The sequence below is a fragment of the Falco cherrug genome, chromosome 2 (genome assembly GCF_023634085.1).
Source record: "Falco cherrug isolate bFalChe1 chromosome 2, bFalChe1.pri, whole genome shotgun sequence".
Taxonomy (NCBI): domain Eukaryota; kingdom Metazoa; phylum Chordata; class Aves; order Falconiformes; family Falconidae; genus Falco; species Falco cherrug.
The window spans coordinates 65,418,723-65,444,718 of NC_073698.1; the positions used below are offsets into that span (position 1 = coordinate 65,418,723).

The 25,996-nt window shown below is 42.6% G+C and overlaps 1 protein-coding gene across 2 annotated transcripts in view; it reads left to right on the plus strand.

Moving 5' to 3' along the window:
- Positions 1 to 260: 260 nt before the first annotated feature.
- Positions 261 to 25,996, plus strand: part of TMEM255B (transmembrane protein 255B) — a 76,274-nt gene continuing 50,538 nt past the window's right edge. Inside the window, exons 1-3 of one of the 2 annotated variants that reach the window (XM_055703369.1) lie at positions 261 to 424; positions 7,954 to 8,096; positions 12,920 to 12,982. In XM_055703369.1, the coding sequence (XP_055559344.1) occupies positions 364 to 424; positions 7,954 to 8,096; positions 12,920 to 12,982 (267 nt within the window). In that variant the 5' untranslated portion in view covers positions 261 to 363. The remainder of the gene's footprint in view (positions 425 to 7,953; positions 8,097 to 12,919; positions 12,983 to 25,996) is intronic. The other variant, XM_055703368.1, reaches the window with a different exon arrangement.

Consider the following 25,996-nt stretch of genomic DNA (forward strand, 5'->3'; position numbering starts at 1 on the left):
GTTGGACGAGCCTCCGGCACCCGCCCTGCCCGCTGCGGCTGCCCCGGGGGGCTGTGGGCAGGCGAGGCCAGGGGGGACGCACGGTGCCCGCCGGGCCGCCGCTGTGCCCGGACGACGCGGGACCAGTTCCCCCTGCCAGGCCGCGGGCACCGCCGCCGTTCCCCGCAGGGCGGGGCGGGGGCCGCGCCGGCTCGGCCTCGGGAAAGGACGGTCGCCGGGGGCAGCACCTCGCCCCGCCCCCGCCCCCCGCCGCACTCCCCCGCGGGGCGGGCCCACCGGGCCGCCCGCACCCCGCGGCCAGCACCGGCCGCATCGCATCGCATCGCGGCGAGGCGCGGAGCGGAGGGGAGGCGGCCGCGGAAGATGGTGCCGCCGCCGCCCGCCCCCGCGGTGTCCGGTCCGCTGGCCCTGCTGGACCCCGCAGGTGAGCCCCGGCACCTGCCCCGCCGCAACTTTCCCGCCCCGCCGAGTGCGTGAGCCGCGGGGAGGCGGCGGCGGCGCGGCGCGGTGCCCACCCCGGCGGCAGAGCGGGCGCCGGCAGCCGGCTGCGAGGGCCGGACGGCCGGGCGAGGCTGGGGGCGGCGGCGGGTTGCCCCGGGGGGGTCGGTGCGTCTGCCTCCGCGCGTCAGTCAGCGGCCCGGGAAGGCGCAAGCGGGGAGCCCCGCGGAGCGGGGGCACCGGGGCTTCGGGCTTCGGTGGCCGGGTGGGCGCTCACGCTGTCTCTTGCTCTCGCTCACTGGGGTGTTCACAAATACCAGTTCTTGTGAGCCTGCCGCCGCGCTTACCGAACCGCTGGTGGTTTGGCGTAGGAACGCATGGCGTTGTACGAGGCGCTGAGGTTAACGTGAGACCCCTTGCGCGCCCGGCGGTACGGGCGGGAGCGGGGCGGGCCGGGGCAGCGCCGCAGGAGCCAGGCGGCAGCGGGTTTCCCTCCTCCTGGGTCCGCTGTGTCGGTGGTTCTTTGCTGGAGTGGTGTGCTGCTTGTGCTTACCGCGTACGGCCCGAGAAATAAAGACGTGCAGAAAATAGGAAAATGGAGAAACAGGTCATTATTCCAGCGATACTCGTTAAAGTCGAGAAAACACAGAACTTAGTGCTAGGAGTTGCTCCGTGTAGTGTTTGAAAGGGTAAGCGGAGGCTTTGCTGTGTGCCCAAGGATCTTAACAGACAGTTTGAAAATGTATTAGATCTTAATTATTGTCTTGAACTTGGAAGAAGAATGATGATATCGGTGTTGAAAAGGTAGCGGTGGAAGATATGCTGTAACTTAGAAATATTTTCAGGTAATCAGTGGAAAACGAAGAATCTGTATACTAGCTTTAAACTAGTGATTAGCTCCTCATTCAATTATTTATTAGTGAAACACTTGCTGCCAAAGCAATGAAGTCATAGTGATGCTGCATGGTATCACTTACTATAGCTACACTATATAGCATAGCAGGGTTTGTGTGTGTGTTTTTTGTTTTTCTTTGTGTGTGTGTGTGTAATAGAATTGTGAAAGAGCACAGCAGTGTTTCCTATGGTCTTGAATATGTAACACACTCATGGATTCTTCCTCAACAAATTCAAAATAAAGATAAGAAATGGGCCTGATAAAAGCTGCTATCTTGTGGCTTGAAATGAATGCTGTTGCATTTGGTTTAATTACTTCAGCACTCTGGACAAGTCAAGCATTTAATCAGAAGAGGGAAAGTAATCACCAGCAGCAGGTGTGAATATCTGATTTAAACATCTCAGTCCATCACATTTAATTTTGGGAGGCAATGTAGGATTAATTCAATTTGACTGGCATAAACCAGTTTTGAAAATAAACAATGAAAATTGTAGCCAAGAGAGAGATGGCACTGAAGTGAGAACTGCAGTAATTAAAAGTTATTAATTTAGCTCCGAAGATCTTCCCTTAAATATTTTCTCGACAGCAGCAAAGCAGTGGATACCTTTGATACTATAATCCTCTGTCTATGGCAAATTTCTGGTTAAATTATCTTATTATATATGGTTGATGCCATTCTCTGAAACATGTCACAATTTCTAGTAGTATCCACTGGGTAATAAAAATGCACCATTCTTTTCTGCTGCAAAACTTTCCTCCCTTATCTTTTCTCATTTAGGCTGCTAATATACATTGGACTGGGGCATTACTTGAAATAAATGTTTCCACCTATCACCAGTGTTATCATAGATCACCTTAACTAGATCAAAAAGGAAAGTATGAAATGGTGTGGTGCTAATATTCAGCAAATGTTATTGTGATCCTGGAAAATTGCTACATCACGCACAATTCTTCCCTTCCAAAATTCATTCCACACTTTTTAATAGACTTTATGATGTCTGAAGCTGGATTGTAAAAGGGGTGGTGAAATTAGCAAAGTATAGTTACCTCGGTCTAAATGTAGACTTCTTTTTGAGTTAAATTGCAGATCGTATGCAAATTTTCCAAGGTTGAGAGATGCTATTGCATTTTATTCTTTCTTTCCCTTGACCATTGGACGCATTCCGTACTGTGGACAGGTTTCATTATTGATTTCTTCATTCTTCTTTTAAATTCACCTTTTGCTTCGTTCGAATCCAAACCCTGCCATTCATCATTAGACCCACCACTTTGCATTCTACCAGCAATCTGATCTATGTGTGTCCATCCCCCAACTATTAATTTTCTATAGTCTTCCTACAAATTGAATGTATCCCTCAGCCATCATGAACAGAGCACTGTAAACATAATTTTGTTTTCTGCAGCTGGTCAATGAACTAAAGATTTTGCTGAGTCCAGCAGAGCTTGGTCTTCAGCAGGCACTTTTTCTTTTTTACTTTCTGGAGGGTGATATCAAATTCTGTCCTCACAGGCCTTTCTCTGTCCGCAGCCCGGTGTCTCTCCTGCTTGTCCTGACAGCCTTCTCTTTCCTTCCATTGAAGCAGCAGCACGAGTGGTTCAAGCAGGTACTTTGCCTGACAGACATTTAGCAAACAAAGCAGGGAGTGTTTCTGGGACTGCTCCTTTTTGTGCACAATTTCAATCTATGCCAGGCAAAGCACAAGCCAGTGATGCGGAAGCAGCATTACCTCTCTAATTTATCACCCAGTTGTTACCGTAGTGCTCATTGCTGCAGTATCAAAACTCAGTTAATACTTTGCTGGCCAAAACTGCTGAGGAATATTGCTAATAGAAGGTAATAACATGTTTGCACCCTCTATTGACCCCATAGCCTCAAGCTAACGCTAATAAGGATATGACAAGAAGATTTTTTTCTACACGCTTGATTTTTGGTATGCTAGAGGTAAAAATTTGAAGCTATAACTAGCTTGGATTAAGGTCCAGACTAAGAGTTTATAATGTCCGTACTGGATCATTGTTAGAGAACTTAAAGAGGATAAATGTCAAAATTACTTTGAGAGTCACTTCAATATTAAAAAATTGGAAAGTCAATAGCTACATTAACTGCTTCCTGCACTATAGGAACGTTGGTGTTGGAAGAAAATTCAGCCTAACAATACTGACAGCAACATTTCCTCTGCTCTTAGTTTAACTGCTGTGCTTGTGTATGGTCGGCCTTCGGTCCAAGCCCTGCCACAGAGAGCATCAGGGAAGAAGGCTGGGCCAGCCCCGCTGTCTGTGCTGTAGACAGGGCTCCTGAGGGAACAGTTTGGCGTTGGGTTTTGGCTGGTAGGGACATTATACACAGATCCAAAAAACTGCATGGCAACTGCTACAAACAGCAGTAAACAAAGACTCGAACAATCCTGGGAGCCAACATGACTGAAATAGCAAAAGGGAACTAATAGTAGGAACCCTTTGCAGCTGTAGCCTTTTTAATCTGAAGATGTTATACTGCTCTACAAATATTACTTAGGCCTCACAATATGCTGGTAACTTTTGTACATGGAATTATACACCTTTTGATAGATACAGCGAAGATTTTTATTGATGTAACTAAGGAAAGCCAGACAGCCAGAGCAGAAACCAATTTAGACCTGATTTCTACCCATCATCTCTGAGTACATGGCAGTTTTTGAGAACAGGGTCTTGTGTGTGTGGTCTCTGCTCCAGAAGGGGCCTTTCTGTGCTCCTGTCTGTAAGTCATCTCTACTGAGGGCGGAGTTTGTAGCTAACTGCATGTAGTTACAAGAGTTTCCGAACTGGAGTATGAAAAAGAAGAGATATGATTGGATCTTTGCCTCTGATTTGAGATGCAGGTGGTAAAGATCAATGAATGTGAGGGCTGAAGGGTATCATGTATGCAAATGGCTTCTGGCATGTGTACATTTCAAAATGTAGTTCAGTCCAAAAATGAGCCTGCAGATAACGACATCCTTTTCTGTTTTATCTCACTAAATCCACATCCAATTTACTCCAATTACAAATAAGAGCATGCTTTTCCTAAGACATTTTCCAGCAAACTCAGTCTGGGCCATCAAACTGATCTCTTTCTTTTTTGCACATTGTTATTGACAACCAAAACTCTGGAGGGCAGGTTGTACCCTTCGTTTAACTCCATGTGATCTGGTTAACCTTTGCCAGTACAGGTGTTTTGGAAAAATGTGAAGGCTTGGCTCCTCAGGCATTCTTTATAAAGGCATTCAATAGTTTTAGAAGCACTTGGCTAAAGAGCATCTCTCCCACAGGGTTTCAGAGGTTTTGTGCTCCTGTGTCCCTTTAGAGTATGTCTACATTGCAGCTGCAGTTTTGTAACAGTGGATATGAGCACACATATTCAAGCCACCTTTAGTCTAGCTGTCTCAACTACCATAAAATCACAGAATAATTCAGGTGAGAAGGTACCTGGGGAAGTTTCTAGTCTAACCTCCTGCTCAAAGCAGGGTCAATTGTGAGGTCAGACCAGGTTACTCAATGCTTTTTCTGGTTAAATCTTGAAAACTTGCAAGGATGGAGATAGCATAACCTCTTTAAGCAACCTGTTCCAATGCTTGACTGTCCTAATGTTGAATTTTTTTCTCCTTATACCCAGACTGAAACAGTTCTTGTATTTCGGTTTAAGTCCACTATCTTTTGTCTTCCTGCTGTGCACCACTATGAAAAGCCTGAGTCTGTCCTACTGACAACCACCTCAGGCACTGGAAGACTTCTGCTAGCCCTGCCAAAAGCCAAAAGCAAGCCTTGTTCCCTCAGCCTCTTCTCACACAGTGAGTTTGCCGGCTCCTGACCTTCTTTCCCTGTTGAATCACTGCAGTTAATTTTATAAATTAATACAGTATTATAAATAAATACAGTATTTCCTGTACTGGAGCCTCAAAACTGGGTGTAATACTATATGTGATCTGAAAAGTGATGACTAGGGGGGCATAGTTACTGATCTACTAATGGTGCCTCTGTTAATACAGTCCAGGATGCTGTTCCCAGGGCACGCTGCTGGTTCATGTTCAGCTCGTCCTTTTCAGTGGAGCTGCTCCCCAGTCTGGCACTCCCTTACCTGTACCACTGCAAGGCATTGTTCCTTCCTTTGTTCAGGACTTTGCATCTGGCTGCTTGATTCTGCAAGGTTTCTGCTGGCCCGTTTTTCCAGCCTGCCTAGATCCCTCTGAATGGCAGCCTTGCCCCCCAGGTTATTGACTGCCTGCCCCCAGTTTTGTGTTGTCTGACAGCTTGATGAGAGGGCATGCTACCACTTTTTCTAGGTCATTGATGAATACATTACATGGGACAGGTCCCAGGACAGAGGCCCACTATGGTACTCCACTTGTTACTGGCCTCCAGGTAGAGTACAATCCATTAACCACTCCCTCTGAACCCAACAATCCAGCTAATTTTTTAACCATCTGCTTGTCCACTCATCCAGGCCACAACATCCCAACTGAGTTATGAGAATGTTGCGGGATACCATGTTAAAAGCCTTGCTAGATTTAATGTAAAAGACATCCACTGCTCCACACACCCAGTCATTTTCTCATAGCAGGCAGCTGGGTTGGTCAGACATGATTTGGTTCTGGTAAATCCATGCTGACTGTTGCCAGTCACCTTTTCCTTATGTGCCCGGAAATGTCTTGCAAGAGGATTTGCTCCATATTTTTGGTCCTAGCCTCCCAGGAACGCAAGTGAGGTTGATTGGCTTGTAATTCCCTGAATCATCATTTTGGCCTTTTTTAAAGCTAGGTGGAGCATTTGCCTTTCTTCAGTTATTGGGGATTCCTCCATCTCCACAACTTTTCAAAGATGATAGCCTGCAGTAAGGTCGTCAGGTATTATTTAAAATCTGGTCAATATTTTGAATGAATCAGTTCAGTTTATGGGAAGAGCAACTGATTTGTGGAGTTACAAGTCTGAAGTCCTCTTTCCCCTCTTGGCCATGTGAGCTGGCCTCATTGAAAGAACTGCCTTTAACCCCATACAGCTGGTGAAGAACTTGTTGATAATGAAGAAGCTCTCCGTTTCCATGTCCCCAGTGACCCTCCATGGATTAACAGGGAATTGCAGAGGCAGACAGCTGGGGCACAGGCTGGAAGTGGAGATGTCAGGAGGGTCTTGTGAGTTATTTATTGATCTTTAGCAGGAAGACTTTGTACATGCAGGTGAAAGAGCCTTGCATAAGCTCAACAGAAGATGTTTGTCTTCAGTGAAGTTGCTTGCATTTCATACTAAAAGACTGGACTAATTTTGGCTGGTTGTTCTACTGGTGAAATGTCAGCAAACATACAGATTTTATTATAAATGCATTTATTCATTGAAATTATTTGACTTAGTTTGCAAACATCACTAATCTAGCCTGGCTTTTGAACTGTAAACATTTAACAGAGCTACCTGACTTTAAATTGGCCATGTCACTCAAGTGACTCATTGCAAATAGCTTCTGCTTGCTGTTTGACTTTCCCGCATTAGCCCTGTTTCTGCTTACAGCAGCACCCTCAGAACATGAGCCACACCAGGCTGCCTTCCCCTCTCACCTACCCCTCCCTGGCGCCGGTATCCAGTGCAACGCTACAGTCTCTGCCACGAGGCTGTGGAGGGGAGAGACACGGCCCCGTGCTGGGGACAGGTTGTGCTCTCGCTGGAGCTCCGTGCTGCCCAGCTCCAGCCTAGGGTAGCATGGGGGTAGCGTGAAATCGCATGGCCCAGGGTTTCAGGGCTAATCCTGCACACTCTTGCCTTGCCTTTCAAAGCAAAAACGCCAGAAAGGGGGACCACAGGTTGATTCATTTGGGTGCCTTTTGTTAGTTAGGGTCATGTATCAGCTGCTGGTTTTAAAGTCTTAACCGAAGTTTGTGCCATGGGCTAGGGCTCTGGTGAATAACCTGTGGTTGCAGCTCAGATATGCCACCACAACAAGGTTAAGTGACTTCAAGCAGGCTGAAAGCAGTAGATGAGCCTGCTTTTTTTCTACTTCTGAGTATCTGGAACCTAATTCCCAGTGAGACTTAATGCAGTTCACTGAGCAGCTACTGTTTAAAAAGGTAGTCCCATGTATCGCTACCTGATCAACTATGTTACAGCTTTGCTGCAGAGGTACAGGTTGCTTTCCTTACCTGTAAATACAAAGAACACATTCATTTTCATGATAGCATGCAGAGCTTCTGCTAATCTTGCTTAAAACATGAATTTTTATGTTCTGTCCCAGTAGAGTCAAATTGGTATTTCACATAGGTAAGCGTTTGGTGCCTGCAGGATCTGACTTACGGATGTGAGCAACACTTAATTATAAACATTACTGAAGACAAGGCATAATTATCATTGTCAGTGACTTTCAGTTCAGCTTAATAAAACCTCATCTCATGCATGTACTCAATGCGTGTGCATTTAGCTATGCTGAGCTCTAGCTAACTGGTTTTAATTCCTTCTGTTGTCTGCCAGCAATTTTCCTTAGTGGGAGAACAGCAGTGGGTTAACAACAGCAAGGATTAACAAAGTCTTCCATCATTTTGTATTTGTTTTGCCATGACTGCAATGAAAAGCTCTCTTTTTTTTTTTTTTTTTTTTTTTTTTTTTCTTGCTCCCCCTCCCTACAGGACAATTTGCAAAAAGGAAGAAGACTTCTCTTTGGTTCACAGTCTCTCTGCTGGTAGTGTCTGTTTTCATACTGACCATAGGTCTGGCAGCTACCACAAGGACGGAAAATGTTACCGTGGGAGGCTACTACCCAGGCATCGTTGTGAGTAAAGAAACCTATTTTAGATTATTTGGTACATCCAAATAAATTATTATCAGCTGGATATGGGAAGCTTTGATTGACTAAAAAAACCCAACAAACAAAACAGGCTTGCTGCATTTCGCAGGAGAGAGATGCTCCTCTGTTTTGGTCTAATTCTAGTGTGTGATAAGGTAGGGGGGGTAAACTCTGTTTTTCTGAAGTGCCCCAAAGGGGAGGCTGTTCGGGGGCAGGAGGAGGCCGAGGTTGCACTGCACAGCAGCGTGTGGGGCTCAGGGGCCAATGTGGGAACCTGTGCTTGACTTCTGACTGATCTCTATTAAATGTGGGTGTGTAAGTGACTGGACAGTAGGCATGGGATAGATTTAAACAGCCTTTTAGAGGTTTACTACTTTGATGGCAGAAAGAGCCACTGCGCTCTCGTGTACATGTGCCAGGAATTCTGCTGGGTCCATTGCAGGGAAAGCCGTGCAGGTGGGCGCGTGGAAGCTTCTCCCGGGAGCCTGCCTAATGTCCTCTTGTGCAGTCTTGATGCCAGTCCGCTCGTATGAGATCCCCTTAAAAAATCCTTTTTTTTTTTGCTGGAGAAACAAGGAAAAAAACTTGGTTTTGCCTTGGCAACAGGCTGCTTAAACATGTTCCTGCACTGGGCACAAGGTTCAAGTTGCATCTGCATTGCCCTGTGGTGCCTGTGACTTTTGGGGAAGGGTAGCCCTGCCAAGCTCTGCCTGGTTCAACCCCTGTGGCCCTTTCTGATCTCAGAAGAAGGGATCGGCCATATTCAGAAATGTGGAAACCCCTGTAGGCAAAAAAAAATTTCAAATGCCTGGACTGAGTTTTAAAAAAGAGGAACATGGGCAGCAGGTAGAGAAAGGCCCGTCTGCCCTACTTGGTGTCCCCGAGCCAGCCAGGATGAAGCAGAGGGTACAAGGGGAAGAAAGAAACTCATGTACTTGGAGTCAGGCACCTGGTTAGGTACATAGATCCACCACTACCAAAACATGTTGTAAAGTACCGTTATTTCTTGTTCTCCATGGAATCAAAGGCCCGGAGGAGAAGGATATGTGTCTTTAATACTGTGCATACATTTTGCATTGCCATTAATAATTTGTGAGTTAGAACTGTTCCTCCTAAGCAAGTCCTCTTGCATCTTAGTGTCATGCTGAGAAGAGGTCTTTCGGAAAGATAATTTTGGGATAATGATCTATAAGGAGTGTTGTTTTAAAAATAGAACAAGAAGTAGTTCCAAGAATAAAACCTTAAAAGATGAATTTTCCTTTCATTAAGCTAAAATAGATAGATTAATACTGATAAAAGTCTCTTCTTCTTCCGCAATTTGAATTAAAATCTTTTAGAAGACCATATTATCTGCACTCATTACCTAGAAAGAAGTTTTGTTTTTAAACTGTAGTCTTTAGTGAGTGTAACAGGTAATAAATCCATGTGCACAAAACAACTTATTTCATCATTTAGCTTCTTTTAGGAATAACACAATGTCTGTTCACTCATCTGAAAAATATAATCTACTAAAATGATTTTTAAATAAATACCTTTATTTTATTTTAAATAAATTTTAAATTAAAAAGGTAAATAAAATATTAAAATATAAATTTTAAAATAAATTTAAACTAATATTCTAAATTAACTTAAAAAAAATCTTGGAGTCATTAATAACCAGGTAGTATAGCTAGAATTTATCAGAACAGTCTAAAACCAAAACCTTTTACTAATAATATTCCCCCTCAAAAGATTGTGTAGACCAAATAGTTTTCATAAAATTCAGAATTTTATGAAACTATGAAAATTTCTTGCACATGTGTTGGATTATTAAAGTAACAGAAAGACTGATGTGTAATCATCAGCGCCAGCTTCATTAATACGCTAAATATCACACGCATTTAAGATGATTTAAAGGTGCTGTGCAACCCCTGCGTGATACCTTGCCAAAAGCCCAGCCAGAGGTGGGTGACAGTGCCCTGTGCTCCTGCCCCATTTCCAGAGGTCACTGGCTCCAGCGCAGCCTGGCAGAGGGGCTGTGCCATGGCCTGTCCACCTCGGCACAGTCAGCCACCTCGTCCAGGATGAGCTGAACCACCCTCAGAAGGTGCTTCTCCTCAGAAGGTGCTTCTCCTCAGAAGGTGCTTCTCCTCAGAAGGCGCTTCTCCTCAGAAGGTGCTTCTCTTCCCTGCTGACAGTAGAGGGAGCTTAGAAAACCAACATAGCACTGATCCCAGACTTCTAGATAGCTAAAGCTAGGGGAGTTATTTCAACACTACCTAATTAACTATTGGGCTCAAAGAAAAGAGAGATTATGTGGACAGACAGTGTTAATTACAATTAAAAATGAGGTCTAGTAGAATTCAGTAGTAAAATAATAACTTCAGAGCTGGTAGGTGAGATCCAAATCTCCATCAACCTTAGGGAAGGGATTTTGGTCTTAAAAACCACGCAGAATTAGGCCCTACCTTGCAAACACCTACAAAGGTGAGTAAGACCGTCCACTTGCATGGATTTACTTGCACCTAGAAGCATTTTCAGAGCATGGCTTCGGGGCTAGATCCATAATATAATTTGGGCTTCAAGAAGAGATAGGTGCCTTAATTTCTCTAGATGTGGTGATTTCTCATTTGTTTTGGAAAAAGCTTTTTTCTAAATACATCTTTATAGTGCTAGGTGTTGCCTGCATTTATACATCCAAAGTAATAGAACAAAATATTTCTGTGTGTAGACAAGTTAGTATAATGTTCCACTTTGGAACATGCCTGTATTTAGTAGATTACTGCTTGGTCATCGGTTTGGGTTTAGGGCTGTTTTTGTGGAATGGGCTGCAAAGTCAGAGTTGGACTTCCTTATGGATAGTTTATACTTAAATATTTAATGTCACTTCACTATGACTACTGCTTGTATTATTTTCATTTGCTATTTTTATACTCTTTCAACCAGGAGTCTACAGGGCCAAATTATCCAAGTCACCATACTGACCTGGACTCCCAGAGTTCCCAACCCAAATAGCCTATTGTCTAAACAGACAAAAAAAAAGCAGCACATATGACCCTAAACCAGTCTCAGCATTGCCGTGGCTTACGTTGTGATCTCTGTGGTTCTGCTTCTTCTGATTTAATTGCTGTTGTTCTGTATTTGCTCATTTTTACTTCACGTGGCTATTACTCTGCTGTGTGTCCCCTGCATCAGCCATAAATGGGGCTTTATGGATTGTTCCCATTGGGATGAAAAATGGGGCTTGGAACCAGGTGTCATTTTGATGTAGTTATCTTAATTTACAAAGTTGCTGTTCCCTGAACAGAGTGTCCTTGCTCACATTTCCAAGTCTCTCTCCTATTCAGCTGTCAGCATGAATGCACTTGTGCACTCTTCCTTTTTCAAAGTCTCTGCTTTTAGTCCCTGTGCCTCCCTTTCACATGAATCTTCCCACAGCACTCAAGAGCAAATCTCCTTTCCTTACATTTGCTTTCTTGAAAGAGAGTGACAGATTCCTGTTGTGATACCGCACAAATAAAGTGCTTGCAGGAGATTTGCTTTCTCTGTAACTTCTGTGAGCAGTTGTGCACAATGGCAGGGAGTTCACGGGCACTGCTCAAGCCCTTGGCTGGGACACATGGTCCTTAAAAACTTAACTTGTGCCTGGAGGAGAGGCCCTGAACCAGGTTCAGAGACCACATTCCAGAAAGGGGCTTAGATTCTTTAGCAGAAACATCATGCCCCGTCCATGGGGTGGGTTGTATGGGAGCCGAGGGGGTGACTGGGGAGGGTGTCTGGGCAGGGAGGAGTGTCAGCCCTGGTGAAGAGGGGGGGAAGGAGCGTCTAAGTGATGGGAAATTGAGGTGGCCACAGGGCAGTGTGCGAGGAGGGAGCTCTCTGGAAAGAGTCTCTTGACACCTGCACTCCTGCTGTGGCTGCTTCTGAGGCTGTGGCCAGCTATGTCTCAGGTGTGTGGCACCAAGGAGAGCCCTTTTCTCCAAGCCCACGTGAGCCCAGCGGGAGTCCTGACTCCAGGAAGATCTGATGAAAGGCTGGTCTCACCTGTTGTTGCTTTACCTCCTGTTAAGCACGAATCCAAGGAGTTGTTACCTCTCCAAACCTCCGTGAACCTGTCATAAGGAGGGGGCTTTTCCTGCCAGCCTAGTGTTGAAGCAGCACTGGTAGGAACAGTCAGGCCAGCTTATTCCAGTGTCCTCTTCTCCTCTCTCTCCTGTGGCTGTTGGTGCTACAGCTGTCCCATGTTGAAACTAACTGTACTGGACCTTTTGGCATTTTAGCAAGGACTTTCTCTGGGAAGTGTGGTGGTGTTTAGAAATTAAAATCAAACAAATCCAACCCGAAGAGTTTGAACTTGGGTAAGCTGGATGGCAGCCACACCTCTGTTTTTTTCAGGAAAACTGTTTGTCTACAGTTGCCTAAAGCTTTGTAATTTTCCAAAAATAATGATGTATGGGCTAAATGTGAGTGTTCCTTTCTCCTGCTTTGCTTGATTTTTGCTTTACAGTGTGTAAAACTGTATGTGACTATGGTAACAGTAGGCAGGTTGTAGAAGTGTATGTCTGTACAGGCTTCTGTTTACTACATGACAAGTTCTGCTCTGAAATAGCAAAGAGCTGCATTCCCTATTATATTATACAATTATATATGGTCATTCCCTATTATATTATACAATTTAAGTCCAGCAGTAACTTCTACCCTTTCCCCTGACCCACCCCAGTTAGCCCATCTATACAATATATGAGCTCAGATACCACTATAATGAGTTGCTATGTTGACCAAATAAGCTGACGTCATGCATTTCTGTTGGTTTTTGTTCTTTGCCTCAGCTTGGCTTTGGATCTTTCCTAGGGATTGTTGGCATCCACCTGGTAGAGAACAGAAGACAAATAGTAAGTAACAATCCTTTTTATTTTATCTTCTCAGAATGTCTTAAATACATGGAAAGCAGGGTTTTCCAGATAACTTGAAAATGCTGCATCTGCCTCAAAATGTTAGCCATTTGTTTGACTATTTCTAAGAAGTTTCAGAGAAGCATGAATTTGCCAGTGACTCCATCTGCACCAGGCAAGGGATGGTTTCAGTTCTGACAGAAGCAGCCTGTTTTTTTTTACTGAATTACTTTCCTGCTGGTTTAGTGAGTTGAATTAACCCAGGGAAGGATCAGATGAGGGCCACACCCTGGCCAGGACCATGTAGCTGGGAAAAGGATGGAAAGAGAGACAAAATGATGGATCATGCCAGTTTGGGCAGCAGTAACCCACACGACCGGCTCAACTGTAACAAGTGATCTTGTTCTGCACAAGAAGTTTAAGTCAGGAATGCTTTCCTGAAACTATATGTGCTAAAAAGAAGAAAAAACCCCAGAGCTCTTGCTATCAGGATTACCTGCTAGGTAGGTCAGACAAGATCTGATGACACTGTGTGGGTTTTTTTCAGACTTAGCTTTGGCTTTGCAAACCCCTTGCTTTTATTTATATAAGGAAGTCACAGAAAGTCCTTGGGACATCTGGGTAAAGGAAGGTGTATAGGAGTGGGTTTGTGGAAAGTCTTACACTTCCCTTGCTCTTGGCAAAATTTAGCAGTGTCTTGGTTGAATAACAGCATGTCCAATGTGCACTTCACAGTAGACTGATTATAGCCAAGCATCATGAAATATGATTAATTTCATAATGCAGAGCCTTCACTGCTATAAATCAAAAGTGGTGTTAAACTCGGAGGACAAAAAGATGGATTTACCTTGCATTTTACTAACAATGACCTGCTTTACTTACAAGTAGTCTATTGTGATTTCCTGTTTTCTTCTTTGTAAATGCAGTCTTGTTCTCACTATTTGTAGGCAAATGTCTTCCATAATATGGGGGCTTTTTCTGCATTGCCTTTAAGTCTCAGTGATGTATTTGCAAGTATTCCCCTGCTTTTAGCTTGTGTTTCTAGCTGGAATTCCCAAAGGAGTGAAATTTATAAAGCCATGATGTTTGTCTGTGTCTTTCTCTGTACTCTATTCCATTTTTTGAACTTGTTGACCAATTTCAGATGAATTCAACAGGGAGATAGAGACTTCAAAGGTGTGCAGTTCCTTCAAGTTTCATGAAAATTCACAGATGGGTAGAGTAGAGGATTGTGAGTTAGTTCCCCCATGGTGGTAAAGGCTGCAGTGTCAGCTCACCTTTTGTTAAACACTAGAGAATCCAAATGGGACATGACCTGTGAGACAAAAATCTGTGGCAGGCCAGACCTCGTTAATTTTGCTACTAACAAAACAGTTTATTTGTTTTTAAGAACTATTGCCCTGGATTTCTATGTCAGAGACCAGGAGGAACAGCAGGTTCCAAGCTGCAAACTCAGCAGTGGGCAAATGAAAATAGCTTTGTCTTCCACAGCATTCATGATACTTTACTAACAGTCATAACATTTTAGGGTTGTTTTATCTTTCAGTTTTCCTCTAATCTGCCTCTTAGTTTTCTATTGCTTCTGTCCTTAGCATAAAGTAAAATGGCTGAAAAAGACATAAGGCGGGTGAGCAGTGGTTAAACCATGTAATACCCAACGTGTTGTGTCATTTACACAAAGACCGTGGAGAAATAAGTGTCCAGTATGTTTGGTGTTAGTGCCTGCTTGCATTTCCCAGCATGGAACAAGGAAAACTGCTTTCTGCTAATAACATTTAGTGATGATCTGGCTGTTGAAAGTCTGGGTTTCTGGGGAACAGACCAAGAAAATAACTTAAAAGTTTGATTATGCTTTTTGCCTTGAGTACCATCCACAGCCTTTTAACACTGTCTTTGCTAAGGCTGAGCTGCTTGTTTTCAAGTCTTGCGGAAATGAGACTGAAAGGGTTTATGTCATACTATGACTGAGGGCAGTAATTATTCCCTGGGCTGTAACTGAGTATATTTGATTGAAAGGGTTTAGGGCAGCCTAAAAAAAAGTTGCATTGATTAATAAGATTGTAAGGACTTACATAAGCATAGAAATGTAACCAAAATGTCGTATTCCTGTAACTAAAAAATCTATGCATTGCAGGAGGACAGAAGGGGGTGGGAAGGGAAAGAAATGTACTGAAAAGAAACTGAAAAGTACTCAGTTGCTTCGATTTTAACTGGACTTCCTCTGAGCAGTTACTGCAGTATAATTTAACCCAGTGTAGCTCTGACAATTGTCTGGCCCTTGTAATGACTCAATACTTCATTTTTGTTTTGTTTTGTTTTTAATTGAAAATTAATTCTAAACGAAATGAATTAACTAGGAAAAAATATCTATTTCAAACTGACCTTTTCTGTGTGTCTATTTCTCTTTTTGTCTTGAAGTTCTGTTTCCTTGTGACCTATCCTCTGTAAGTCCAGATTTATTCATGGTCGATGAAATACTAAGTGCAACATGAAATATGTAATGATTAGCAGAACTATTTGAGAAAGGACAAAAGCACATTTAGGGTGAATGGACAACGTTTTGTTCTTAAAACACAACATTAATAACGTTGCACCTCTTTGACCTCGTTCTTGGCATCCCAGGGCCCACAGTGGGAGTTCAATGTGCTGACCAAGGTATAACCCTTAATTCAAAGGAACTGGTGCTTGCACAAGCAGACTCTGCCTCATTGACTAGCATGATTTCACTTCAGCTCTTAGCGTTCGTGCTTGGCTGTGCTATGCAAAACTTGGCACCAGCAGAACAAAATTTCCCTTTGACTAAAGATTTGCACTGATATGGGATGTTTCTAACTGGCAAACAGCAGAAATTGAAGAATAATGTGTTGCTGTCCCTGTTTGTCTCTCTTGCCCCCTGCAACACACGTCAGGGACTGAAGAGCGGAGTATAGCTGTACGTTGTTTTGTTCCAAAGGCACACTTAATTCAGCTGGGTGGGTGGAAAATACGATATTGCTCAGATCAAATGGATTTGATTGTAAGACATGAAGTGTCCTTGGTTGCTTGTTTGCCATCTCCTCACATTACAGTACAAAGTATTTCCAGTTAGAAAATGAGATGCTGAAATTACATACAAGGATGGGGAAGGCTGGGTGTGCAGGGGGTTCAGTGCTGAGAGCAGTGAGTAGTGCTGAAGGAGTACTGTAAAAGGTTTCTCCTCAGATAAGATGTGGAGGTGGCATGAGCTAGCACCCAGAAATAAATCTGTCTCTAAATGTGCAATGTCGATGTGACACCATACATACAGTTTTAGCTAACCTGATGGATAAACCAAGCACTCGCTCACAGTTTCCACTCACACGTCTTTCCAATGCCAGTCTCATCAAGCCATGCTGTTCCCAAGACAGAAAATGAGCATGATGGAACTGCGGTGCCTGCAAGACTGAGTGGTTGATGCAAGGGCACCATAATAACTGTCAGGGTTTTGCATATTTGCAGTATCACAGTGCTGCCTGCAAGAGCTCTCCATAGGGTTGTGGGAGTCACCCTGACAGCAGTGCAGCTACAGTAGAGAGAGGCAAAGGCAGGAGGGGGGTGGGAGGAGGTACAGGAGCATAAAGGACACAGAGAGGACGGGGATGGTCAGAGAAGCAGGAGTGACCCCTCAGGAGGTGTGATTTAGTGCAAACTGCAGTACTGCTTAGGATGAATGCAGTTGTCTGCAGCAGGTCTGAGGCCTGAATAGACCTGAATACATCCATTGATGAGTCTTGCTTGTTTTTTCTTCATGCTAACACAGAGTTAATTTTCTTGCTGACATGTCTAGGACATACTCAGATATGAATCTAATGGTCAGCTGGCTCAACCTGGCTCAACCTGATCTTGACTTGTTCAGAGATGGTTGTAGTGATTTTAGCTGAGGAGGCATTGCTTCTGACAAAAACAGGATTTGAAAACATGAGGGAGGTTAAAACAAGGAGCTCTGCACACAAACAGAAAAGGCAAAGCTATTTCTTCAGACTTCTCAAGGGATGCTAAGTTTAGGTGCCTTAATATGCTTGCATCCCCATCTCTGTCAACAATAATTAGATTTCAAATTAAGTGCTGAAAAGCAACTATAGCAGCAGTTGGAGAAACAAAGCAATACATTTCTCTTCTGTTTTTAGTTGATAGACTTCCCTGATAATGCATGCATTCCTACCCTGCATTGAGATGTATGTGAGGTAGTATTTCAATATTACCTCTGATTATTTTCTTGCCATTAGACTTTGCATCTGTTTCAGAAGCAAAGCTTTTTTAAAGGACTTACATGTGTGAACCAGTTTTCAGAAGAAACAAACCTCTTTTGCTTTTGAAAACCAATCTTTATCTTGTAAATATGTTATGTCCATCAGAAAATTCCCACTGGACGCTTTGTGTAAAGGTGGTAGTTATTAATATGTACACCAAAAAAGATACTGATATGTATACTTTGCTCGGTTCAAACATACCATGCTGCATCTACTTTTTCATGCAAATCAAACATTCTGGAAGAAACTGGTTTAGTGCAGATTTTGATCAAAGATGCTAATTGCTGATAAATTCCATATCACATATTAAGCTAATTAAAGCAGCTTGTTTACATAAAGAGAAAAAAAGTTGAAATTCTGTAGATCTCTTGAGACTATCTTTGATATTCCTTCACAAATAAATGTAAGAAGTCTTTACTGTCCTTCAGGGGAAATGCAGATAAAGGCAATCTTTGACATTACCAAGGTGGTATTTCTCCCCTGAACTCAAGCTTCTGAGAAAGTCAACAGCACTTCTTTTTTTCATTGATTATTTTTTGCACCCTCGTAGTTCACATAGTTCAGGGAAAAATAATTAATGCTGATGTAAAAATTATAATAATGGAACAAATTAGCAATCATCCTTGTCTTGTTTAGGACTTTTAAAATGATTAGAACTGAAAAGTCTTACTACTATCTTTTCAGTCATAGATGTGCTCTAGATTTTGTGGTGTGATCTAACTGCACGTTTCAGAAACAGACAAGGAGATTATATAAAGATAATCAGTATAGATTGACACTGACACTTGTATGAGCTCAGGTATCTGCATTCTTTTCAAAATATACCAGCATTGTATTAGCTGGTAAGATCAAGCAGCTTATTCTTTGAGAGCATCATCCTGCTCTCTTATGCCTAGCTCTGTAACAAGGTGCCCTTTGGAGGCGTCTCATTCTCTCCTTAGGTTCTAGAAGGAGCTTTGAAGGGTGATTTAGACTAGACTCTGGAGTTTTAGGCAGCTAAAGTGTGGTAAGAAGAATCCTGTGTTAAGTGACAATTATATTTATCTTCTATTATATTGAGGATATTACAGAAGAGATACTAATAACTATGCCCAGTTTTGAGTTTAGAGCAGAGCAGCCTATGTATAGACTGTCCAGTCTCCATTTGTGCTATAAACATGGTGCAGCCTTGGGTATGACCTACCTTATTTGGCAGGAATCAGCTTTGTAACCCCTTTTTAATCCTTTTTGAGAAGGATTTTGAATGTGGTCTATCCATGGTAGGTCTAGGAAATCTATGTTATTCCTTGTAATGCAGATAATATTCAGCAAAGTCATGGGTAGAAGTGAGATGAATAATGAGATGTTTTGAAGGCTCAGTTATTTCAGCTGAAGAGGAGGAGAACAGGTGTATGTCTGGGTATGAAAGCACCATCCAAAGTGAAGGCAAGTGAAATTAAAAGAAGAAAGTTTTATGGGCAATAAAATTGTAAATTGTAAATAGTTGAAAAGTTGTTTATAATTTATTTTAGTTAGTACAGTATTATGAGGGACATTTTGCTGTTATTAGCATTATATATTCCAGGAATGAAGGGCTGAGTAAATATTTTGGAATTTTTTTTAGACAGTTCTTTGACCTTGTGCATTTAAAGTGAGGATTTCCGATTTGTGATAAATATGATTATACACTGACACAGAGAGGTCTTCCTTTCTCCTCTTCCCTCTTTCCCTCCTTCTACCTTGCCGATTCCTTCTTCTCCTCTTCCTTGCCCCAGCCAAAAATAGTTTCCACTGGATTAGTGAGCTAAAAGGTTCATAGCCAAACGAGCATCAGACATAGCAAAAGTAACCGGTGAGGCTGCATGGCTGAGAGTAGAGAGGAGTCTGTGGGAAGAGGGAACAAGAACTGTCCCTTTTTCTGGGATTAAGTGTTATGTCAACTCACTATGCTGTGAAACCATCGTCTAAGCGTGCTGTCAGTGAGTTAAATACCTGAAGTTAGATAGTATAAATTTCTGCACAATGTATCGAGAACTTTGAAGTTCAGGGACTCGAAGACAAAAATAGATGCTCTCGTTGTGTGAGTACCAAAGGAAGTGTGTGGGATGTTTCAGCTCTTCTCTGCCTAGTGCCTTATGGATCAATGTTCCATGTCACATATCTGCAGGTCTATGCTTTCAGGTTCTACCGGTGCATAATCACAGAGTCATTTAGGTTGGAAAATACCTTTAAGATCAAGTCCAACCATTAACCCAGGACTCCTCAGCTAGTCAAGCAAATGTTTATTTATATGTAAATATTATAATACATAAATGTACTATTGTATTTTAACCATATAATTTATAACTTGTAATATATGTTCACACACATATATATGTATTTGCAGCTGAAATGCTGGTGAAGACCTGGCGGAATGACAAAAGAGCCTATGCACTATGTCTTTATTGTTCAAAGTGCTTTTTGCACTCTTTGTAGATGCCTGCCAGGATGGCTTAGCTAGTAAAGCTCTAACGGGAAGTACAGTCAGGTCTCTAGGGACCTCTCTGTTCCATCATCAGGGCTGTGTCTGTCTGAGGTACCTAGAGAGATGCCACCCAGTGTGTCCAGCTGCAGCCTAGCACAGTGTTCTTTCCCTCTCATAAAACTCTCTGCTGGTCTGTTGGTTGTACCAGTCCCAGGCCTTACCCACCCAGGTTCTCCAGCTTGTGACCCAACACAGCAGTAGCTCAGTCTCAGATAAGAAACTACCATATTTTTACTGTTACTGTTTGTAGAAAGAAATGGAAAATTTATTAGAAAAGGGAAAATTCAGGAAAGAGAGACATTGGCTTCTATTTGGAGAGCTTTCTTGGCAACCCAAATGGCTTCAGTTTCCTTCTGGAAGCTTCAATTCTATAGAAACAGAAGGGAGATACATACGTAACACACATGTATATACATATGTATGAAAATATGCATGCACCAGCTCAGCTTATTTTTGACACTTTTGACAGGTATTTAAAGGCTGGCACTGTTCTTTCAAGTCAGAGACAGCTACCGATGCAGTTTAGGTCCTCCATCTTATTTAGTGGAAGTCTTTTGGGATGTGGTTCCTTTAAGATCTGTGCTTGGAAACAGCACACAGAATTAAGTGCATAATAGGACATTTTTTAACTGCCAGTTTGTTTTCTTGTGCTGTTTATGTAATGAAAGCATTACTGTCACACAGCTGAAAACAAAAGTAAACTTTATGACCCATGAAATGTGTTTGTGGAACAATAAAGAAATCAATTACTCTCCCTAGCAAGTAGGAGCAAGGGATAAAAAGTCTCAGTAAGGAATCTAGGATAAGTGCTCATGTCTGCAAGGTGGGGAAGGTAAGGTGGGGTGTGCCCTGTCAAAAGGACAGGTGGTTTCTGATCCTCTTGTTGAAGAATTAGATTAAATTAAACAGATGAATATCCTTGTTGGCCAGATAAAATCTTCCAGACTGCAGATAGAACTTCACTACGTGTAAGCTTGTGATTTTATTGTAATACATTTCTGGTAAAGAGTGTGTGTGTCTTGAGAAACCAATGCAATCACTGTAACATGAAAGTGGATTTGTAAAGACACTAACAGACTTTTGTGTAAAAAAAAAAAAAAAAAAAAGTGCCTGCTGCTAAAACAGTCAGCTGTTGCAGTCTTGATCTGTGTCAATTCACCATTTTTTACTAGGAAGCATAAACTTTTATGACACATGGTATGCTACTTATTTCTGGTTTATTGTTCTTGTACTGCTCTGAGCAGCTCCTTCTGTTTAAGTGATGAAATGAGGGTGTTCCATTTTAATCAATAAAAGAGCATCCATGAAAGGAAGTATGTGATGGATTCCTATAATGTCAGCACTGCTGATCACTGAATGCGAATTTATGCTTCATTCTTTGTCCCCTTTCCTTTTAATACTGTATTTAGGTTTTGCTTCTCGACTGTATTTGCTGTTCTTAAATCTGCAATTGTTTTTAACCATTCTTAGGTAAGTGATTTTGTTGATGTTTGCAAGGGGGAGTTTTTACCAGTTTGAAGTGCCTACTGCATTAAGGTTTGCTCTGGCTGCTTCCAAATCCATTAGCACTTCTCCAGCTGTGAAATCCAGCTGATTTCTTTTTTCTTTTCTATATAACATCAGTTCATCTTCTCAAATCCCAGACATCCTTCTCTCCTTCAGCGTTACTTCCCTCCCTCCCTTGCAAGTCCCAGGCAAATGACTGTTGGAGTGTTCTGGAGTGGAGAAGAGAAAGCACAAATGAGAGCAGCCAGCATCAAAGGAATGAAAGAAGTATTGACAAGACGTTGATTTTGGCAGCACAGATGCTTCCTCTCTGCAGCCAGCGGAAAAAAGAGATAGCGTCAGAAAGCAATTCATTGCATTGTACAGTAGGTGTAGAAGGTATCTGGAAGTGTTGGGCTTTCTGTTCATTTCAGAGGAGCACAGACAACCACCTGAGACAAATACTTACGCTTTAAGTAGCTAGAGTTGTAATGAAATCTACCCCTTAGGAGAATTTTCTTAGCAACTTCACCACATACAGAACACCACAATTGGTACCACCCAGCAGCCTGAATAAAAAGTACTGCTTCGCTTTGGGTGGAGCACCGCAACATTCCCATTTCAGAAATACATGCTGAGGCTTCACATCCTGTACTTCTACTGAGCAGAGCCTAGCTGATTCCTAAATGCAGGCCCATCTGCTTTGTGAAGGCATGCTGTTCCCGTTTTTGGTATCCCCCAGTCTATACTTACATCTGCACAAATCAATCAAGTAATGAGGATATAATGCAAAATGCTCCAGTAATTTTGGTCTCCAAAGTCATCTGGAACCAGTTCATGTGATTTGTCATAGAATACAGCAACACACCTCTATGAAATGAAAAGCTAAAAACCATACAGATATAAAAAGATGAAAATGAATGAAAAAGTACATTCTGAAAAAACAGGTCTTGAAACAAAGTTGTAATTTGGGGGTGCCAAGTCTGATGCTGAAAGTGAATTCAGAATAGGGAAACGAGGACTTGCAAAACCAGGAGAAGATGAGCAGAGAGCAGCATTGCCTATAAAAGCCCGCACCGTCTGAACTGCCCTGGGAAGCCTCAGTGCCCCTCTACCTAGCAGTAACAAGCTGAAATGGGGGGGAGTTATCATATAGTCGGCACCGTATGTAACCGACTGAAAGAAAAGAGCGGCTATTTAAACAATTCTCTTTAAAAGCAGCTAAAACATGGGTGGAACAGAGCATGTATACTGCACCTGCTTGAACTAGAGAGGGTGAATCATTAGGGTGGTTTTTATCAGCTCAGACAGAGGAGAAAATACAGCAGTGCTGTTTGAATGAGCTGAATGAAGCTAAGCTGCGCTACCACTAGGAGGAAACTGGTAGCTGTGGTTACTGGAATATAAACCCAGGTTCTCAGATGCTGTGGGGGCTTAAAAGACCACCAATAAAAAACCTAACCCTTCCCCAGGAATTTTAAAATATTACATTTTTAGGTTGCCTTCTGTTTCTTGTCTTGGAAAATGTGAGCCAAGTACAGCTCAGTCTTTCTTCCAACATTGTTTTAGTCATGTCTGCTGGACTCCTGTGGCTGGAACTCTTAAGACTCTCCCAGACTCTCAGGAGACCTAATAGTACGTCATCAGTGGTGACATTTTTAACTGAGTCAAGACAAGCGTTTACTCATCAGTGAATGAATTATATTGAATTTAATATGGGTTCATTTACACATATATCAAATTCATTCTTTGCTTGCAATGTAATGGTGACTCCAGTTTTGACGTCTAAGTGCACAGAAACTGCTTGGTGTGTGTTATTTCATTTGGTAGATTGGTCATTCTGGTAAAGATTTGCTTGTAAAACAATTTGAAATAATTTTCTGGCTGTTTTAGGTCTGGTTTTGTAGCTGATATTAGATTATGAGAGAAGAAAGATGGTATTAATCAGGTAATCCTTCTCAATAACTTTGTTTCATGTTTCATAATGGCTATTGATTTAGTTCTCGCCATTCTTCCGTTGTTCAAAGATAAAAATACAGGAAAATTCATCTTTATTTCATATAGCATCTTTCTCAGAAACTATATCTTCAATGCTTTAGCAGGTTAGAAGAAAAGATAAGATAAATTACTGAAAGAGTACTGCAAAGTGGATTGGTATAAATTGAGGATTAATGGTCAAGAGAACTTTTCTAGAAGGTGAAATCAATCAATACACTTAGGCTAAGAACTATGAGAGTTAACATACAAGGTTTTTATTTGGACAGTACAATGTTAAGGCAGAATGTTTCCATGCCACTTTTCTAGGTGGCTGGAGTTGCAAAAGAGTTAAGCTCAACACCTGTAAGAACAACACAGCTGCTGCTGACGGGGTGTGGGGGAAGGAGGACGGGAGGGATGGTCTGTGCGTGAATGGCTGGTGAAGCCCCCTGAGCAGCTTAATAACAAGGATACTAAGGGGTAGTTTTGAACCATGGGCTTTCATACTCTAAAGAGAAATGGGAAGTAAAGATGGCTGTGTGAGCCATCTCCTGTCATGGGACCCATCACACAACCCTGAGCATGTGTTGATGTGATCAGATGCTGATTTCCCCCACCTCCATAACTAATTGTTGCAGCAAATGGTGCAAGTGAAGTCCCCAATAACTATGGAAGTCTGTTTATCTGACTAGTAAAGAAACAGTCACTGTCCTAAAGATCTCTGTGTGTGCCTGGAGGAGCTGGAATAAGCAGATTGAGAACTTGTGCTCCCTTTCTTCTCTTAACTGTGCTGCATAAGCCCTCTTGGGCTGGGGGAGAGCTGGGACCATTAAGTCACCCTGTTGCACATTTCCTGTCCATGGGCACTTTTACAGTCCCTTGCCCTTGTGAGTAGCCTAATTGATGAATTATCTGCAAAAGTTGAGCATCAACACTGCTGGAAGAGAAAAAGAGAAAGCAATATGCATTAACTATGCCTGCATATGATATAAATTAACTGTGGGTATCTAAGGCATGACAGAAGATACTGTGAATTCTGCCTTTCAATATTTTGCCCTTCAGGATGTGGGGCAAGAAAAAAAGATAAATTTTCTGAATGAAAATGCCACCTTTATTTTGAAAGTGGATTTTGATCTTGTTTTTTCTCCCTGATACCTCTCATGTGGTTTCTGTATTCTTTCCCAGCATTTGTTTATCTAATTAATTTTGCCTTTTTATCCATGTGAGGTTACTTAAATTTCTCATGGGACCTCTCCCCTGCCTGTGTTACACCAACTGGCCTTTTCACGTTGCTATTTTTCCTAATTATCCCTGACATGATATTGGAAAACAGCAGACTTCTTTACAGGCAGTAAAAGAGAAGTCTCCTTGACCACAGACAGCAAAATAAGCCCAGTCCTTAACATTTATTCATTATGGCTAAAACCTAGCTTCTACTTTGATAATCTCTAGGAGTACAAGTAACATGAAGTGAGACACCCTGATGGTTGCTGCCAGCACTTCTACCTCCTTCCCTTCTGTCTTGGCCACATGGTCTCACCCTCTCATTTGCACCGGATCTAGTGCTCCTCTCTCCTTACAGTTATCTGATGTAACTCGTTTGGGGGAGCAAATAGTTTTCTGCATAGTGAGTAAATTGCACTGGCTTGCTGTGTTTTTGGGCAAGCACAGGAGCTGACATGCAGGGATGGACCTTTTTGGGAGAGAGCAGGAGAGAGGGCTGGACATCAGGGAACCAAACTAAGGGCGGCAGAGTGAGATGCCATTTCAGATGGCAGTGGGCAGTCACATAGGCTCAGCTTTGTGCCCTGAGGTGCTATTACCAACAGCGAGAGGGAAGAAAATCAGAATCAAAGATTTGTGTTGTTGCTGATAATACTCAGCAGCATTATGACTGGACTTCCTGAATTCAATAGTGATGATACTGCGGAAAGGCTGTAGGTTTCCAACTTGGTCACCTGGACTAGACACAAAACTTGATGTAAACACCTGACAACACCATGTGTGTGACACCTCTGTCTGGAGGCCTTCCTGGTAATAAAGGTATCTGCTGTTATTAGGTATATTACAGTCAGAAGCAAGTTACGTGTTTATGCATGGGATCCCAGCCCCAGCCATTGTCTTCCTGAGCTGTATCAAAACTGGTGCTCTTGAAATTAAGGGACATTTTGTGTTTCTTTTTCTTCCTTCCTTCATCTGGAAGCCAGTCTAGGACATAGTTCTGCAGGCATAGGTTGGGCAGTCATAGAAGTCTTTCATCACTACGAATTCATGTCATTGTAACTACTGCTGTAACTGGAATTGGCATTAATGAATAACGAACATGACATAATCCTGTCTCCTGTAGTGTGACAACCCTCCAGCAGAGCCTCAATTACAGCAGTGCTATTACTGAAGAACCAACCTTTGGAAAGAATAAGTTGGCAGGCCATAAATTGTAAAGCACATTACCTGGTGTAGTAAGAAACCTCCTAATTAGCCTAGTTGTGAAAACCAGTGTGGTAGGAGCCTTGCTTGAGTTTAATTTGCATCACAGCAGCAAAACGTCTGTGCCAAAGGGCAGGGGAAAAAAAGTGGCCATTGGGGGGGAGAAGGGGCCACACAGGAGATGACTTTCTAAATTAGAGAAAATTAACTCATAATTAAAGGTACTTTTATACTGCCCACCTCACAGGACAGGCAGCGTTTAGTTGATAGCAGCATCCAAAATGCAATGCAATGAGTTTAATTGCCTTAGTTTTGCGGACTATTAATCTACAGCCCTGCCGAGGTGCCATGGTA